This window comes from Thamnophis sirtalis, unplaced genomic scaffold (genome assembly GCF_051295495.1).
Source record: "Thamnophis sirtalis isolate CommonGarterSnake01/CBP01778 unplaced genomic scaffold, rThaSir2_p1.2 scaffold_15, whole genome shotgun sequence".
NCBI classification, from domain to species: Eukaryota; Metazoa; Chordata; class Lepidosauria; order Squamata; family Natricidae; genus Thamnophis; species Thamnophis sirtalis.
The window spans coordinates 18,341,386-18,357,868 of NW_028261395.1; the positions used below are offsets into that span (position 1 = coordinate 18,341,386).

The 16,483-nt window shown below is 39.5% G+C and overlaps 2 protein-coding genes across 4 annotated transcripts in view; one reads left to right on the forward strand and one right to left on the reverse strand.

The window, feature by feature from the left end:
- Positions 1 to 2,525, forward strand: part of ANXA7 (annexin A7) — a 36,073-nt gene extending 33,548 nt beyond the window's left edge. Inside the window, exon 13 of the mRNA XM_014053635.2 lies at positions 1,288 to 2,525. Within this exon, the coding sequence (XP_013909110.2) occupies positions 1,288 to 1,410 (123 nt within the window). The 3' untranslated portion in view covers positions 1,411 to 2,525. The remainder of the gene's footprint in view (positions 1 to 1,287) is intronic.
- Positions 2,526 to 4,994: 2,469 nt separating this feature from the next.
- The window catches only part of USP54 (ubiquitin specific peptidase 54), a 107,055-nt gene continuing 95,566 nt past the window's right edge, over positions 4,995 to 16,483 (reverse strand). For 2 of the 3 annotated variants that reach the window (XM_087701864.1, XM_087701865.1), the window contains 3 exons: positions 13,458 to 13,586; positions 7,815 to 8,004; positions 4,995 to 6,276 (listed from right to left, as the gene is read on the reverse strand). In XM_087701864.1, coding sequence (XP_087557990.1) covers positions 5,723 to 6,276; positions 7,815 to 8,004; positions 13,458 to 13,586 — 873 coding nt within the window. In that variant the 3' untranslated portion in view covers positions 4,995 to 5,722. Of the gene's footprint in view, positions 6,277 to 7,814; positions 8,005 to 13,457; positions 13,606 to 16,483 lie in introns of those variants that run through there. The other variant, XR_015695105.1, reaches the window with a different exon arrangement.

Consider the following 16,483-nt stretch of genomic DNA (forward strand, 5'->3'; position numbering starts at 1 on the left):
TAGATGAAGCCTGTTTCTTTGCCTGCTCCTTCATATTTCATCACCAAAGCCTTCATCAAGCAGTTTGGCAGTGAGAAAGGAGGCCCCGTGTGTGCACTTCCAGGCCTCCTTTCTCGCTATCAAACTGCTTAAGGATGGCTTTGGTGATGAAAAAGGGAGCCATTCCTGGCCTCCTTTCTCAAGGCCAAACCACTTGAAGGCAGCTTTGGCAACGAAACAGGCCCAAAGAGCTGCGTGCGCATTTTCCAGGCCATTCTCACCAATGAGCCACTTAAGGCTCCAGTGATGATAAAGGTGCGGAGGGCCACAGGCCTTTTTCGCTGCCAAAGTGCTTTGTGGATTGTGTACCTGTAGGCTTTGGCAGCCCTTTGCCGGTAGGAATATAGCTTCGGAGGGAGGAATTTGCCCCTCCCAAGCTTTGCTGGTGCTGAAAAAGAGTTTTTGCAAAGGGCTGCTGAAGCCTACAGGGATGCAATCTCCCTGCAGGCTTCAGCAAGGAAACAAGAGCAAGGCAAATGGAGGAAGGCGTGAAGGACCAAAACCTTCCCTCCATTTGCAAACATCCTGGCCTCAATTTGCAGAGAATAGACTCCTAAAGTGCCCCTTGGAAGCTCCACTCGGCCTGCAATGGGTCAGGGGAGGCCCTTGGAGCCCCAAACGGAGTGTTGGAGGGGTGAATCCATTCACCATCCTCCGGAAGCTCCATTTTGGCCTTTAATGGGCTGGGTAGGCTCATGGAGGCCCCAACAAGCATCAGAGGGGCAGATTTGGCTCGAATGGAGCTGCAGAAGGACACATATGGCTGAGAGGCTAGAAAGGAGACTGCTTTCTAGATCTTCACATGTTAGGTGACCGGCTTTGCAGGTTGGGTGGGTGGGAAGCAATTGTGGGGTGTATGAGGCCGAAACAGAGCTTCTGAGTAGTGACTCCACCCCTCAAAAGCTCCATTTCCACCTGCAACGTGCCAGGTGAGGCCTCTGGAGGCCCAAACGGAATGTCGGAGGGGCGAATCAGCCTTTTGGAAGCTCCATTTTGGCTGGCAATGTTCAGGACGAAAGTTGCAGAGCCTCTGCAACTGTTCGTAGGGGCAAACAACTGTCCTGGTACTGCAAGATTCATAGTTTTGGGACTTGTTCACAAACATTAGGGGGTGCTTATTGTGTAACTTCAAGCATTCGCTAAGGGAATACTTCTAACCCGGAGATTACCTGTAGTGTCCTTTCAATCTGAAGCGATGGCTTTACATTTCTTCCATGTTGTATTTTTATTCTGTTTCTATTGGGACAGATTGATCTTGTACAGATCAAACAGCTGTTCACACAGATGTACCAGAAGACTTTGGCCACTATGATTTCAAGTGACACAAGTGGGGATTACAGACGGTTGCTCTTGGCCATTGTGGGTCAGTAGGAAGCACTCTCAGAAAGTAAAACAAGAGCTGCAAACAGCCGACGATCACTACCAGCTATCAAGAGCGTATAAAAATATAAATTATCCTAGACAATTAAGTATGCATCAGGTTCTTTTATTTTTCACATATAATTGCTTTAATTTAGCTCATCATGTACTTTACAATAAACCTGCTGCCTAAATGTGCCTGTTCTGTATTGTCACAAAGGCTGTTACTTATTTCATACTCCTGTGTGCATTGCATAATGTTGTTTACTCTGAGAAAGGAAATGATAAGAGCTACACTCAGACAATGTAAGCATGTTCAGTTTTTGAAATTGTCCATAAATTTTGAAATTATGACATTGTGCATCTTTATTATGTCTTGTAAAAACCCAAACAGAGTATATTTCCCATGAAAAGCAGTTTTATAATTTTTCAAAATACTATTGTAAAAATTTCAATATTCCAATTTTATTTAGAACCTTGGTCCGGGGTGCCCAAATTTGGGAACTTTAAGACTTGTGGACTTCAACTCCCAGAATTCCCCATGGGAGTTCTGGGAGTTGAAGTCCACAAGTCTTGAAGTTCCCAAGTTGGACACCCCTGCCTTAGTCAATTTATAGTTTTCTAAGATTAAATATTGTTTAGCTATTTGCTGTTTATTTCATATTCTTTAAATTCTAAGCTTATTATTAAATTTTTCTTTCATTCTGGATTGAAGGCAGGTTGAGCTGACATTTTCCAATTTGTCTTTCCAAAAGTCTCTAATAGCTTAGAAATAATTTATCAGTTAATTCCTGAAAGTGATGTCTGCTAACTTAGTATCTGTCAAGATTGAACCACTTTGCTTCTTTCAAACTTTAATGCTTTTCAATTGCCAATGAACTGGGGGGATGGAAGGTGGAAATGAAATGTAGAGAATGAATGCAGAGATTGTGAGAGCATCAAGGAAAGAGAGGGACTGTTTCTATAACAAAAGAATGTCTCATAAATGGACAATCACCCTGGGGTGGGGAGAAGGGGAAAATATTGTTTAACTGGACAAACATTTGCGCGGGAAAACCAGAGTTGGTTTTGTTTTTTTCAGTACCGATATGGTGTATCCAATAAAGTTTTACTTTTGAGAATTTAAATCTCCTGAGAGTGTGTCCTTGTTTATTCACTAGTTGGACAGTTGAGCCTCTGCTGTGATTGGGAGCAAGATGGCTAATCACATTATCTCCTTGTGTTTAACCTTGCAAAAGCTGCTCTCCTTTAGTCTCCTTGCAGGTACATATAGATATGGTCCTGTTAACAGGCAGTCTGCTCTTCCTAGATCCAGGCCAGATTTAGATTCATTTCCTATACAGATCTTCCAAAGTTGATTGCCCTCCAACTTTCAGGGGAGCTGGCACAGTACATATGGTGAACAAAGATGGCTTTGCAAAACCATAAACTAGTGACAATTAAATTAGTATTTAGAAGTTACTATAAGAGACCCCTTTTTAATTACTAAGGTCCAACAGAAAGTCACCCAGATGTTTTACACAGAATTATTCCCTCAGTTTTTAATCTGGCTAATTTGGATGGAGATTTTAATTAAATTATGACTCTTTTTAGTAACTGTGGCATACTTTCAATTTCAAGAAAATCAATCTTTTAAGGAAGAAAGTCCAGGATAGGATAGATTATTCTAGCCTGCTATCTTGTTGACTGTATTGAAATTTTGAAGACATGCCTCCTTGGCAACGGTCCTCAGTTTTGAACAATGAAGATGAAGCGAGTGGAATCTTGTACTCTGTCCAGTACAAACTTCACCTCTTCGCCACTGGCCAAGCAGTCAACCAGATAGGTCTGGACTCTCGCGTCCATCATCATGAAAAAGGGCGTTCACAGGTAAGACCAATGCCCCTTCTCCATGGTATCGACGGGAGAGTCCAGGATGGGACACACCAAAGTCTTGGAAGTCCTATCTGTCTTGGCCCAAAGTGCCATCCTCCTCAATCACCTTCTGAGGCACAGCGATCAAAAGCTGCTTCTGCAGAAGAGTATGCATCAGTCTACAATGGTGGATGAATGACACTGGTGATGTCCACATTGCTGCCCTAGATATCTCTTCTATTGATGCCTGAGTACCCCAAGCAGCTGTAGTAGCCGCACTTGTAGAATGGCTTGTGACCCCCCTGGGCCCTGGGAGAGCCTGGCTCTCATATGCTCTGGCAATACAAGCTCTTAGCCAACGACCCATTGTGGAAGGTATCACCCTGTGACCCAGAGTTGATGGTTAAAAGGATACAAACTGCTTCGGTCTTCCTGAATGAAGATGTTCTAGAAATATAAATGCGGAGGGCTTTCTGTACATCTAAAATATCGCATTGCCTTTCTAAAGCATGCTGAGGCCTAGGACAGAAGTTGGCAGTATTAACTTCTGTGCTCGGTGAAACAAGAAGCTAACCTTAGGCATAAAGGCAGGGTCCACCCGCAGGACCACCCTGTTCGCATGAAACACACAGAAATCCTTTCTCATTGACGACATTGCCAATTCTAATATAAGTCTGGCAGATATGATAGCCACTAGGAATGACACCTTACAAGAGAGGAGGTGAAGACTAGCCTCCCTTAAGGGTTCAAAAGGTGCTGTGGTCAGTGCCTGTAACACCTTGGGCAAATCCCAGGTGGGATAAAGGTGTATCGTTGGGGGCAGCAAATTAGAGGCGCCCCTGAGAAAGGTTCTAACTCTACTATGGTGAGCTAGAGAACTAAAAAACCCTATACTAATAGAAGAGGCCAAAGTTGCGACCTGTTGTCAAAGTTTGTTTGATGAGAGTCCTTTTTCTAAACCTTCCTGCAGGAATTCCAGTACATCCACCATAGAGGCCAATGTAGGATCTATGTACCCCTCCTGACACCAGGTACTAAATGCCTTTCAGGTTGCATTATAAATGTGGATGGTGGAAGCCGTCTGAAGGGTCTTAATGACATTTGGGGTATATAGAAAGAATGAAAATCAGGATGAGGATATTAACTTCTTAACAGGGCCTTTAAATAGGGTGTATTTTGTCTGCATCGTTCACAACTGTTCTTGTCAGGCCTGCCAGCCATCTTTTCTTTTGGACCTCAGGTCTGCCACACTTTGTTTTATTCTACTATGCATTTTCTATTGCGGGAAAATTGGAGGGGGATTGTAGGGAGTTAGATGATATGTAGCCATAACAAAATTCTTTCTAGAAAGCCAAGGTCATCCTTTGTCTCTGCACCTCTGAACCTGACCAGAACTGGATGGGTGGAAGCTGACAGCATGGCAGTGGAAGATTGGACCATGCGATGGGACTTGTGAGTGTGGGGGCAAGATCTTTCAACTGTGTGGGAAAACTGGGAAGCCTTCAGATTCAGGTTTTCCCAGATGTGCCAACATGGCTCTCTTAATAAATTGGAACTTTGAGGAATCATTTGCCTTGGATTCTGATTTAATTTTGGATGCTATTTGGAACCCTGACAGTTTTATTGTAAATCATAATCTTATAAAACACACATAAAATATTTAATATCACAAAAGAGAAAAAATGAACAGTGAAAGAATTTGGGAAACACATTTCTGAAAATAAGAAAGCAATTAATAATAATTCAATAAACATAACTATTTCATTTATTTCTTTGAAAAAACTTACAAAGGCAAGTATGTCAGAGCCTAAAATAGTTACAGTGATTCTGTGTTTATTAAACGTGCTACTTCAAATCCTAGTAGTCTACTTTGAAAAAAATGAGAAATGGGCTAGCGCCATATCTTCTCACCACTCCCTCTCTAGCCCCTATAGGAGTTATCTGTGCCTATATCTTATTAAATTATGAACATGTAGAAAGGTCTGAAATCTCCCCCCTCTCCCCCCAGCATATAATGAAGCAGAAGAACATAACACTGAATTGGAAGTTGGCACATAGGCTTTCTAGTGCTACTTAACATGATACATAAATTCACCAAATACAGCCTATAGAAACATCAGAGGATTTAATTTTAGTCCAAATGCAAATCTTGCCCTCTCTTCTACTGCAAATGAGCCTTAAACCATTTCTATAGCAAAAGGTTAGGAATGGAATTGCTGACAAGGTTCTTATAAAACAGCAGTACATACAAAGAAATAAAGTGCAGTTAGTTTTCGGCAACGATATAACTATTTCAAAGACAAAACTAGCAACAACTGGTTGGAAAAAAAATCTTGCTATCTTATATCAATTGCATTTCAGTATCTTCAGTTCAGACAAGAGCCTCTTTCAAAAGGAACAGCCCAACAGAAGGGTGCCATCTCACCAGTCATGGCTGTGCATGGAGGCAACTGCTGCACAAGCCAGGGTTTTACAGGGCATTTCCAGAGTGGACGAAGAAGCTTCTTGTGGCAGGCTGTGGAGCAAAGGTGTGCTGTCGCCAGTCTTCATCTGGGGGCATATCAACACGCTTTGGGCTTCGGGCCTTGGCTTGCTGAGAAACCAGGAAGCCACTCTGAAAGCCTTTGTGTCCTAAAGTCCCATGTGAGACTGTCCCATAACCCCTGCCAGGAGACTTCCTCCAGCCAAGAGCACCAGCCTTGTCCTTTTCCTGAGGGAATGGCCATTGGGGCAGAGGCTCTTGTGAGTCCTCACTCATCTGGGTGGGAGATTCCCCATGCGCTGCTTCGCTATCTGATGCTGTTGCTAGCTCTTGGCCAGCATGACTTCTCTGTAGCCAGTGGTTAGAAGCATTCGATGTTCCACTGTCTAAAGATATATTAAAAGGTGTTTGCCCTTGAGAGGACCGGTTCTGTTTGAAAATGGCGTTCCCATAATTCAGTGGCAGGCATGATTTATCTTCTGTGTGGAAAGCTGCATTCCTGTCTGGCACAGTTAGACACTTTTGGATATTCTTCCAATTTCCTGAAAAATGAACAAATTGAAAAATATTATTTTACCTATCCTTAGTTGAAGAGCAACAAAAATACATATCAGGAAAGGAGTTTGAGTCTTTGCATACTTAATACCAATCCTACGACAAGAAATTAATTCTAGACTACTCATAACAGAAGAACTACAGCTGACAAAATCATTTGCTTTGAGAAACTTTTCTAATGAAAGTCTGGAAAGGTGCAATAAGGGACATTACATACTTTATTCTTGAATTTAATTATCAGCTTCTACAGTCTGTTCCAATCAGTACTGAGCTATTTTCTTGAGGATCTAGACAGGGATCTACAACTTTAAACACTCAAAGAGCCATTTGGACACTTTCCCACAGAAAAGAAAATATGGGGAGCCACAAAACCTGGTTGGGCGTGGCCAACTCGACATCACTCACTCCCAACCAGTAACATAGTCTCTTTGTCAATCTGTCTCTGGGTCCCTTGTCTTTCTCTCTCTCTTTCTTTCTCTCCCCCTTTCTTTCTCTCTCTCTTTCCCCCCTCTCTTTGCCCGTAAGACACTGAAGGAGGCACATCAAGCACATAAGAAACAAGCTGACAAAAACACATGAAGCCAAAAGATTTCAAAGTAGGTGATAGTGTTTACCTCTCCACGAAATACTTACAGTCCACCCAACCATCTAAGAAATTGGGTCCTAAATATGTGGGTCCATTCCCAATTGTTAAAGTAATTAACCCAGTCACTGTATAACTGGGGTTGCCTAAGAATCTTAAATGTATTTATCCTGTGTTGTTGAAACCTGAAACTGTGTCACCCCTTCACTCTGCACCTGACACTCCTTCGGTATCTGTGCATTTGGGGTATTTTGCCTATGTATAAGGACCTTGTTTTTCTCAACAATGAATTGTATTTTGTTGAATAGGACCCAATGTTCAAGTCTCTCAAGGACCTTCTGAATCTTGAGTCTATCATCTAAAGTGTAAGCAATTCCTCCTAGGATGTCATTGCAAATTTGATGAATTCCGCTTTTATTCCCTCACCTAAATCATTTATAAAGATGTTGCAGAGTACTGGGCCAAAGACAGAATCTTGAGGTACCCAACTGCATGCTTCTCTCCATGAAGATGTAGTTCCATTGCATGCTCAATGGTCAGTCAGTTACGAACCCATCTGGTTGTTGTGCTGTCTATCCCACACTGTTCTATCTTACCAAGTAGTTTGGGGTCTACTTTGTCAAATGCCTTGCAGAAATCCAAGTAAATTATGCAGCATTTCCCTGATCACTAATTTAATTACTGTATCACAGAAGGCAATAAGGCATGATCTGTTTTAATAAACCCATGCTCACTTCTAGTCATTGACTTGTTCATTTATAGTGCTCACATGTGTGCTATTTGATTATTGTTTTCCAGAATTGGTAAATACCCCAAGTATTAATTCTTTAGCAATTTTATTAATTTTTAACAATTTGAAATTTCTTTTTGTTGTTCACTCTTTTTTCTTGTATTTTTAAAAATGATTAGAAATATTTTTTTTTTAAAAACCCAATAATTTACCTGATTGTCTATGCATCTTGCCCACCATACTAGTCACTGGAGCATCATGGGAGAAGTGCTGCAGTTCAGATGAAGAGTGCTGGGGATAGAAGGGGAGCACAGGAGGCAAATTGGGAGGGAAGGAAAGGGAAGTAGTGCTGGAAGAATAGGACCTGGCTTCCACTGACAGTTTCCTCTCGCTGGACACTTCCTTTTAAAACAAGGAAAAAGAGAAATAAATAAATACCAAAATTGGGATCAACAAGAGCAAACAAGTGGCCAGTACAGAGCTAGGAAAGCAATAAAAAGAATATGATAAGAAAAAAATGCACTTACAACGTCAAATTCGCCAGAACTCTATTTTAGCACAAATAATACATAAACACTAAAATACATATTTTCAGTAACTATGGTTGTGCAGTACTGCAGGCTAACTCAATTCAGAGTTCGATTCAGAGCAGCTCAAGGTTGACTCACCAGTTCATCCTTCCGAGGTTGGTAAAATGATGACCCAATTTTTGGGGGAGGAAATATAAATGTAAAACACTTAGAGAGGGCTGTGAAGCACTATGAAGTGGTATATAAGTCTAAGTGCTATTTCCTCCCTCCTCTTGGGTGCTGCTGCCACTGCCCAATGCTCTAATATAGTATGCCCACAAGCCACTTACTGCTAACTTCCCAGTGTATTTCTCTTTTCCCTCAGCTGCTGTAGCACATCCCTAATGTCCCTCTCCCCCCTCCTCAATCTTCTACTGCAGGGATGTTAAAACTGAATTTCTTCGAGGGCCGGATCAGCATTGTAGTTCTCCTCTGTGGGCCAGCGGTGGGGCTGGATGCCTTCTGCAGCACCTAGCAGCCAAAACAGGGTGCGGGGATCCATGCATGACCCCTTGCGCCTCATTTTCACCCTCCATGGCCTTCTGCAGCACTTTGCCGGGTGTTTTCGGCCAGCAGAGTGCTGCAGGAGGCCATGGAGGGTGAAAATTAGGGGTGTGCGTATGCATGCAGCCCGTTTTAGCTGCCAGAGGTACTGTGGGCTGATCCTTCGGTATTTCCAGGTTGGCCCCGCAGGCCTGATTTAAGCACCCACGGGCTGCAATCCGGCCTTTGAGTTTGACACCTCTGTTCTTTTCCCATTCTGCCTTGCTCCCTCTCCTCAGCTGTTGCTGCCACCACTCAGGTCCCTGATTGACATGGCCAAGTAAACTCCTCAGTTCTGGCCTTTTCCAACTTCTCCCTGAACCACTCTTGCTTGGAACAGTCACATTTTGATTGATACCTGGAATGGAACAGACCCAACCAGAAAATTTGAAGCATCTCCATGCATATTTTTAATTTTCATTCTGATGGTGATCATTTATTTCCTCATGGCTATAGCATCTTCGTATTATGACAAATGAAGAATGAAGAATCAGACTCTCCAAAAATTCTAAATGATAATGTATACAGGCTGAGAAATATCCATTCCTCAGGTACAGAAACTAGCACAGTTGAATGTGTTTTAACATGTCAATTACTTTTGACTACAATTGTGCAGTACTTAAGTCAATTACTTAAGAATTATTTTCATAGGAGATTCTTTAGAAATTTAAAGAATCAGCTGGCAAGAATCAACCAAGGAGTGTAAAAAAAAATAAGCATTCCATAATTTGAAGAAAGAAGCAGGGAAACGTTTTTATTCTCATATTCAGTAAATAAAAAAATTACAGTATTTGCAGCAGAAAAAGCTCTGCTGATTTTAATCACTTATTTTTCTTTTCATTTGGCTATTTAGGACACTTTGCCCAGAAATTGAGCAATGAAAAGAAACTATTAGGAATAAATAACTGCCCTAATTACCCAGCAAATGTAACCAACTAAATTACATTTTGCCAATCCTTCCCATGTGAGGATGGAATATAAGAAAATAACGCAAACTATTTTGATGGATGTTTAGATGAATGAGATGTTTAGGTTATTTATTGGATACTAATGGTGGGGGGTGTTGTACAATTTTGTTTCCTTTCCCCTCAAGTGCAGGGTCCACTTTTTGGGTTCAGTCGAGCGTTGATCCATTGTTGTGCAGGAATTAACTGTCACAGGCTTATTACCCGAACCTCATGTTGTGGGCTGAGAGAGAATATGGCTGGCCTAAAGTAACTCCGATGGCTTTCTCTCTCAATGTCCTATGTTAAATTGATATACTGGCAATATCTATTGACATTTCAGTTTAAACATGGCCATTTTCAGGCCATTTTTCTAAGTTATTGTAAGTAATAGTTAAATCTTATGGGACCCCAAAGGCTGGTAATTTTTGTTTATAATAATTGTTAATTATAAAGCAATTTGACACACTCATATTAAGGACTGGATGGCACAAGGGGAATAGATCTCCATTTCATCTAAATATTGGTATTAAAACATTATTAAATTACAGCTTTTTCAAGAAACAATATTTTGGACTTTTTGGGCCCTTATTACCTCTATTGAAAAGAAACAAGATACATTTTTCGGATCAGTGTGAGGTAATGATTAGGTGTTGATTAGCAGCAGGGAGACCAAGTTTCCAGTCCACCTACTCCAGATGTTCACTGGGTGACTGTGGCCCAGTCAAATGTTCTCAATCCAACCTACCTCACAGGTTTGTCATTATGGGGAAAAATAGGAGGAGGTTTCATGTAAACCTAATTAAATAAATCTAATAAATAATGGTGCTAGAGATATAAAGAGAATACTGTTTTATTAAAACATGTTTTTGTGATGTCCTACAATATGAAATTTGAATAGGATGTAATATTTTGGATGTTTCAATTACATCCTTGTTATATGCAAATTGATAGCTGGGCAATGAAATGGACCCCCCATATCTAGGAGACATGTCCTTTAATATAGCAATATAAATGTATTATACTAATTACTCAGTGGATTTAAAATCTGATATTACTTGCAACTTATGAATGATAAAACACACATAAACCCCTCACACATTTTGTTATTGCTTTGCATTTTTTCCTCTTTCCATTCAAGTAAATAAATTAATTAAAAGATTTTTAAAGAGCTCACCAGCATGACCTTGAAATGAACTGACATCACAGCAACAGGTAGTGTTTTAAGTGATACTGTGTTACTTATTAGTACTGAAAACAATAGTTTTCTCCACAGGTGCTAGTAAAATGTAGAGATTACACAGAAAGAGAAGGAGAAAAACCCAAAGGGAATGTGCTAGAAAATAAGTCAGTGGTTTAGAACATCCTGGCACTAGAAATGCAAAATTAAATAAAGGGCCTTTGAATCTTAATTATCCTACCTGCAAATGGTACACCAGCAGGAAGGTATTTACCATAAAGATTACAGGATGAACATAGAACAGGGTATTCTTCCTGTAAAACCTTTAGCAATCACACTAAACCAATAAAGTGAAGCAGTTCAAGAAATGTCGCGACGATATGGACGTGCGGTCTCGATGCTCTGAGACTGCAGCCAATACTTTTGCTGCTGGGTGGTCCAATCGGACCTAAACTGTCCCGAAGAGACAGTGAACAGGAAGAATACGTTTTGCTGACCCCAGGGACATCGCAAAGTCCCTGATAGAGGCAAGAGAAGTTCTTCAAGCCGGCGACAAAAAATCCAGCCAAGGCTGACGAAGTCAGGGCAGTTCCAAAATGGAAGGATACGGAAAGAGAAAGTGTTTCCAGCTAGTGAGGAACTTTTACTGTTTTAAAAAGAGACTGCCTATAAAAAACTTAAAATTATTCAAAATTGGAGAACAGAAGAATCAAGCGGCGGAATTAAATTTGGAATGGTTTTGGACACTGGTTATCTTACTTTTTAAATGCTATATTCATGGATGGAATTTATGCAAGCCTTTTGAAACGGATGGATTAAGTTTTCTTCTTCTACTTTTTCTTTTATTGTTCTCTGTAACCTATGGACTAAAGTTTTCCTCTTTCATTGCTGTGGGTATTTTTCTAACTGATTTAAAGGTGGGACTCTTTTTTCTAACTTGAAATACAAAAAAGATACAAAAGAAATTAGATTTGCAACGGTATCACTGCTGCTCGGAGGCTGGGTTTGTGAATTGGAGTTTGTGTATTGAAAATGAAACTTTTTTTTCTCCTCTGATTGTTTTGACTTGGCACTACAAGGTTTCACTGCTTGGCTACAGAGAGTGATAAGAAGAGAAGCACACAGATGTCCCTTTGAAGTATATCTTTAAATAGAGAAAAGTGAAAACAAACGTTTTTGTGAATCTATCTTTTAATTTTATTAACCTTCCAACTAGAGCAGCTGTGTTTGTTAGCTGAGAGAATGGCACAATTTCTAAAGAAAACAGAAATCTCAAGCTTGCAAAAGATACTTTCAGAAATACAGAAATTATCAAATACATATGAAAGGATAGAGAAGAAACTGGAAGATTTAAGAGCATATAACAGCAAAATATGATGAAGAAATTGAGGATGTCTATCAAATGCAAAATGTGGTAGTTAAAACTCAAAACATTGAAGTGGAAAATGAATAAAATAGATTAAACCTGCTGATATTTATGGTGATTGGTTTGTCTCTGAAAATGGAAAGAATGGAATACTGAAAGAGGAATTAAATAGAGAGGAAATTTATTCCAGAGGGCAAGATACAGAAGAAGAAAAAATCAAATAATCTATGGATTTAAAGAGAGAAATTCTATTAGCAAAAGCATTGATAACACTGCTGACAATCAAAGATAAGCTGAATAAGGAAACAGAAAGAGGGCATCAAGATTATATGAGAGATCTTATAAGCAAGGAGTTGCTAAGAGGAGTCCATACAAAGGTGATCAAGAAGATGATTAGAGGACTGGCACCACAAATGGCAGAAGATATGAGACTGTTTTGCTATTGGAAAGATACAGGTTGATAGATGGAAGAATATAATTTAAAACTAGTTAAACTTAGTGAAATTTATTGACAATAGATATAGTTTAAATAAATAACTGATAATATTACTAATGTATACAATGTGTAGTGTTATGATAAGTATAATTGGATATGAATATTGAATGGCACCCATGTAAGGAAGATCAGTAATCCCTTTGGATTATACATAAAGGTTAATAATAATAATAACAATAACAACAACAACAATAATAAAAGAACTAAGTTAGATACAGTTAAAGTTTTGATTATTAGGGGAAAATGTTATGATACAGGATATAATTAAATAAAGGAGGGATAAGAATAACAACGTATATATATATAGGTATGGGTATAACATAAGGAAACTGGATGTAAACTTTAAACAGTGATTTGGAAAGGAGGATTAGAAAACTTTGTTATTAAATATTATGGATGTTTAGCTAGAACAGCATAAGGATTTAGTGTTAGTGGAGGATTTTAGAAATAGTAATTGAAAGGCCAGTATGTGGTTATGTATTAAATTTTGGTATATTTTATGATGAATGACGCTTAAACAATTATAGTCAAATGAAAATGGAGATATGACGGTGATATGTATGAATATTTGAGTTAAAAATACTTAAGTTAATATGAATTATGTTTGTTGACTGTGGAAGAGATGCACGAAAGTCTTTTGTAACCAACTGATACACTTTCTATAACATGTAAAAAAGGATGTTGTATTTTGTTTTAAATTAAAAATTAAAAAATATTATTTAAAAAAAGCAATTTCCTTTTAACCCATTTTACTTACAGAATTCTGAAAAGAAGAAAGTTTCTCTTCTCTGCTTGTGATGGCTGTTCCACTGAGACTGCGTGCAATGCGACGGAAGTTCTCTGCACTATAGGTTTCCTCGTCTGGCTCCTGGCCAGCATATGGCAACTGCATTCAGAAAGAGAACCTAATGGTAAATGAATGTACAGAATCACAGTCCTCAAGTACTCCAGAACATCATGGACTGAGTTCATTTTAGGTTTTTATTAACTAACATGTTGAATCTGCTTTGAGAGTGGTGAGCTGTGTAGAGTTGTTGAGAGGTGGGTGGTATATATTACATGCATTGCATTATTTCTTAGGCTAAAGTTGTTTTTTTCATCAAACTTGTGGAACAGGATTCCTCATCAGAAGGAAAGGAAGAACTGAAGGTAAAGGATAACAGAGTTGGAAGAGACTTTGTAGGTCTTCTAGTTCAACCCCTGCTTAAACAGGAAATTCTATACCAGGGTGTCACCCAGGGTATCATGGGCCGGATGCGTCACGCACTGTCCATGCCCACCCCTGATTTAACGAAGGGGGAAAAAGTCGTGATATGTCACATGACAATGCGATGCTGTGCGTTTGACACCCCTGCTCTATACCATTTCTGACAAGTGATTACACAGGCTTTTCTTAAAAGCCTCCAGTGATGGAGCACCACAATTTCAGAAGGCAAGTTGTTCCACTGGTTGATTGTTCTCACTGTCAAGAAATTTCTCCTTAGTTTTAGGTGGGATTCCTCCTTGATTAGTTTTCATCCATTGTTTCTTGTCTTGCCTTCAGGTGTTTGAAAAATAGATTGGCCCCTCTCTTTGGCAGCCTATCAAATATTGGAACATTGCTATCATGTCACCCATGGCCCTTCTTTTCACAAGATTAGCCATAGCTAATTTCTTCAACTGTTCTTTGTATGTTTTAGCCTCCAGGCACCTAATCATTTTTGTTGCTCTTCTCTGCACTGTTTCCAAAGTCTCAACATATTTTTTATAATAGGGTGACCAAAACTGGATGCAGTATTCCAGGTTACTAAGACTTTGTAAAGCGGTACTAGTACTTCATATGAGCTTGATTCTATCACTCTATCTATCCTGGATTGCACTGCCTTTTTTGGCAGCTACTGCACACTTGTTCATATTTAGATGAATGTCTACTAGAACTCCAAGATCCCTTTCACAGTTACTGTTATTGAGTAAGATTTCACATAGGAGAGAAAGTTTAAAGGACCGTTTCCCATTGTAAAAATCCTTAACTCAGTCACAGTGAAACTCCCACGCCTGTTGGGGAAAATACACCTGGTTCTCCACAATAGTCTATTAAAGCAGGTAATAGGTTTGGAGCAAAGGCTAGTAGTTCAGGAAGCCCTGGGTCCCATCGCAGTGACTCATTATGAAGAAGAATCCTGGATTCTAGACTGTACGAGGGAAGGTTACAGTATTTAGTATAGTGAATGTCAGGGTTCCAAGTAACACCCCAATGTAAAAGCCCAATGTAAACATGGCTTCCAGGCCTGACAGTGAAAGGGCTACCCCCTTTCAGAAGCCACTTGGGTGAAGAGTCAAAACGTTCTTCAGCACCTTTGGGACAATCCTGTTCCCCAGTTCTCCAGGATCTTTGAAAGATGGTCCTGAGATCATGTCTGCCAGTTCCTTCAGAACTCTGGGATGTAATTCATCAGGTCCTGGTGATCTGAATTTGTCTAGAGCGAACAGGTATTCTCTTCTCATTTGCTTTCCTATTCTAATTTGTATTCACAGTCTGTTTTTTACAGTTTTGTTTTTGGTAGGCTGAGCTATATTTTCTTTTTGCGTGAAGAAAGATACAAAGAATGAATTAAGAAATATGTTTTCTCTTTACTACCCATTACTTTCTTACCATTTTCTCCCATTAGTGGACTGATTATTTCCTTGATTTTTTTCTTGTTTTTATAAGTTGAAAGAAATGTTTTAAATTATTTTTGACATTCATTGCAAGTTTTACTTCATTTTGAGCCTTAGTTTTTCTAACTTCATCTTTGCAAATTCAGGCTATTTTCTGTACTTAGCCTTTTTGTCTTTCAGTTGATCAGAGAGATCTTTGTGCAACTATGATGGTTTCTTTTTGGATTTCCTGTTTTTATTTTTCAGTGGTGTTGTGCTAAGTTCTTCAGAGTTTCCCAAGCTCCTTCCCCCTAACCATTGTCTATTGCACACTCGATGTTTTAGTTGCTATGCTTTTTTGTGGCCTGCATCCCATATTTCTCCCTTATATCTCTAATTCTATCTATATCTACTTCTGGGATGTTTGGTCTAAATATTCCTCCCACTCCATCTTCTTCCACTGTCTAACTTTTATCCCAGCCCCTGTCTTCCTTTCAATCATATCATCCAACCTTCTTACTATATTTTCCCCGATTTAATTCATCCATCATTATTATTATCTCCTCTTTATCTTTTTCCCTTCTTCTTTTCTTTTATTGGCTCCTCTCTTTTTTTTGTTAGCTCCTCATTTTCCTAGATGACTTGATTTTAGCTCATTAACCCTCGTATGGAATTTTCCATTTTTCCCATAGTTTCCTTAAAACTTTTCCCCATCATGTCCATTGCATTTTGGGATAGTAAATCCATCTTCTTTACAGTTCCACTCATTTCGTATGGATCTCCAGAGAAAAGTGTTAAATGCTGAAATGTAGAATTTTTCTTTTATCTTTTAAGCAATCTCCATTATTCCCCAATTCCAGTTGCTGGATTATACAGCTGCTGGTGTCTGTGTCCAATCAAAGAGCTACAGTCTTTACAACGTAGACTGTTTCCACTCACTTTCTCTGTAATTTTCTCAGTAAACAAATCCCAAATGCAGGCAGCTTATCTAATTCTAATTCTTGCAACACTGTTTCCAGGGCTAAATTCTTTTTTCCCTTTACTTTCTCACACTTCCCTCTGGGTTTTACTCTGGCCAGAAGATGTCGCTGTTGCACTGTTTCTCTTCTACTCCTATCCCTTAGCTTGCTTTGCATATGCCATATTCTTTTAAAGTTCCGGAACCAA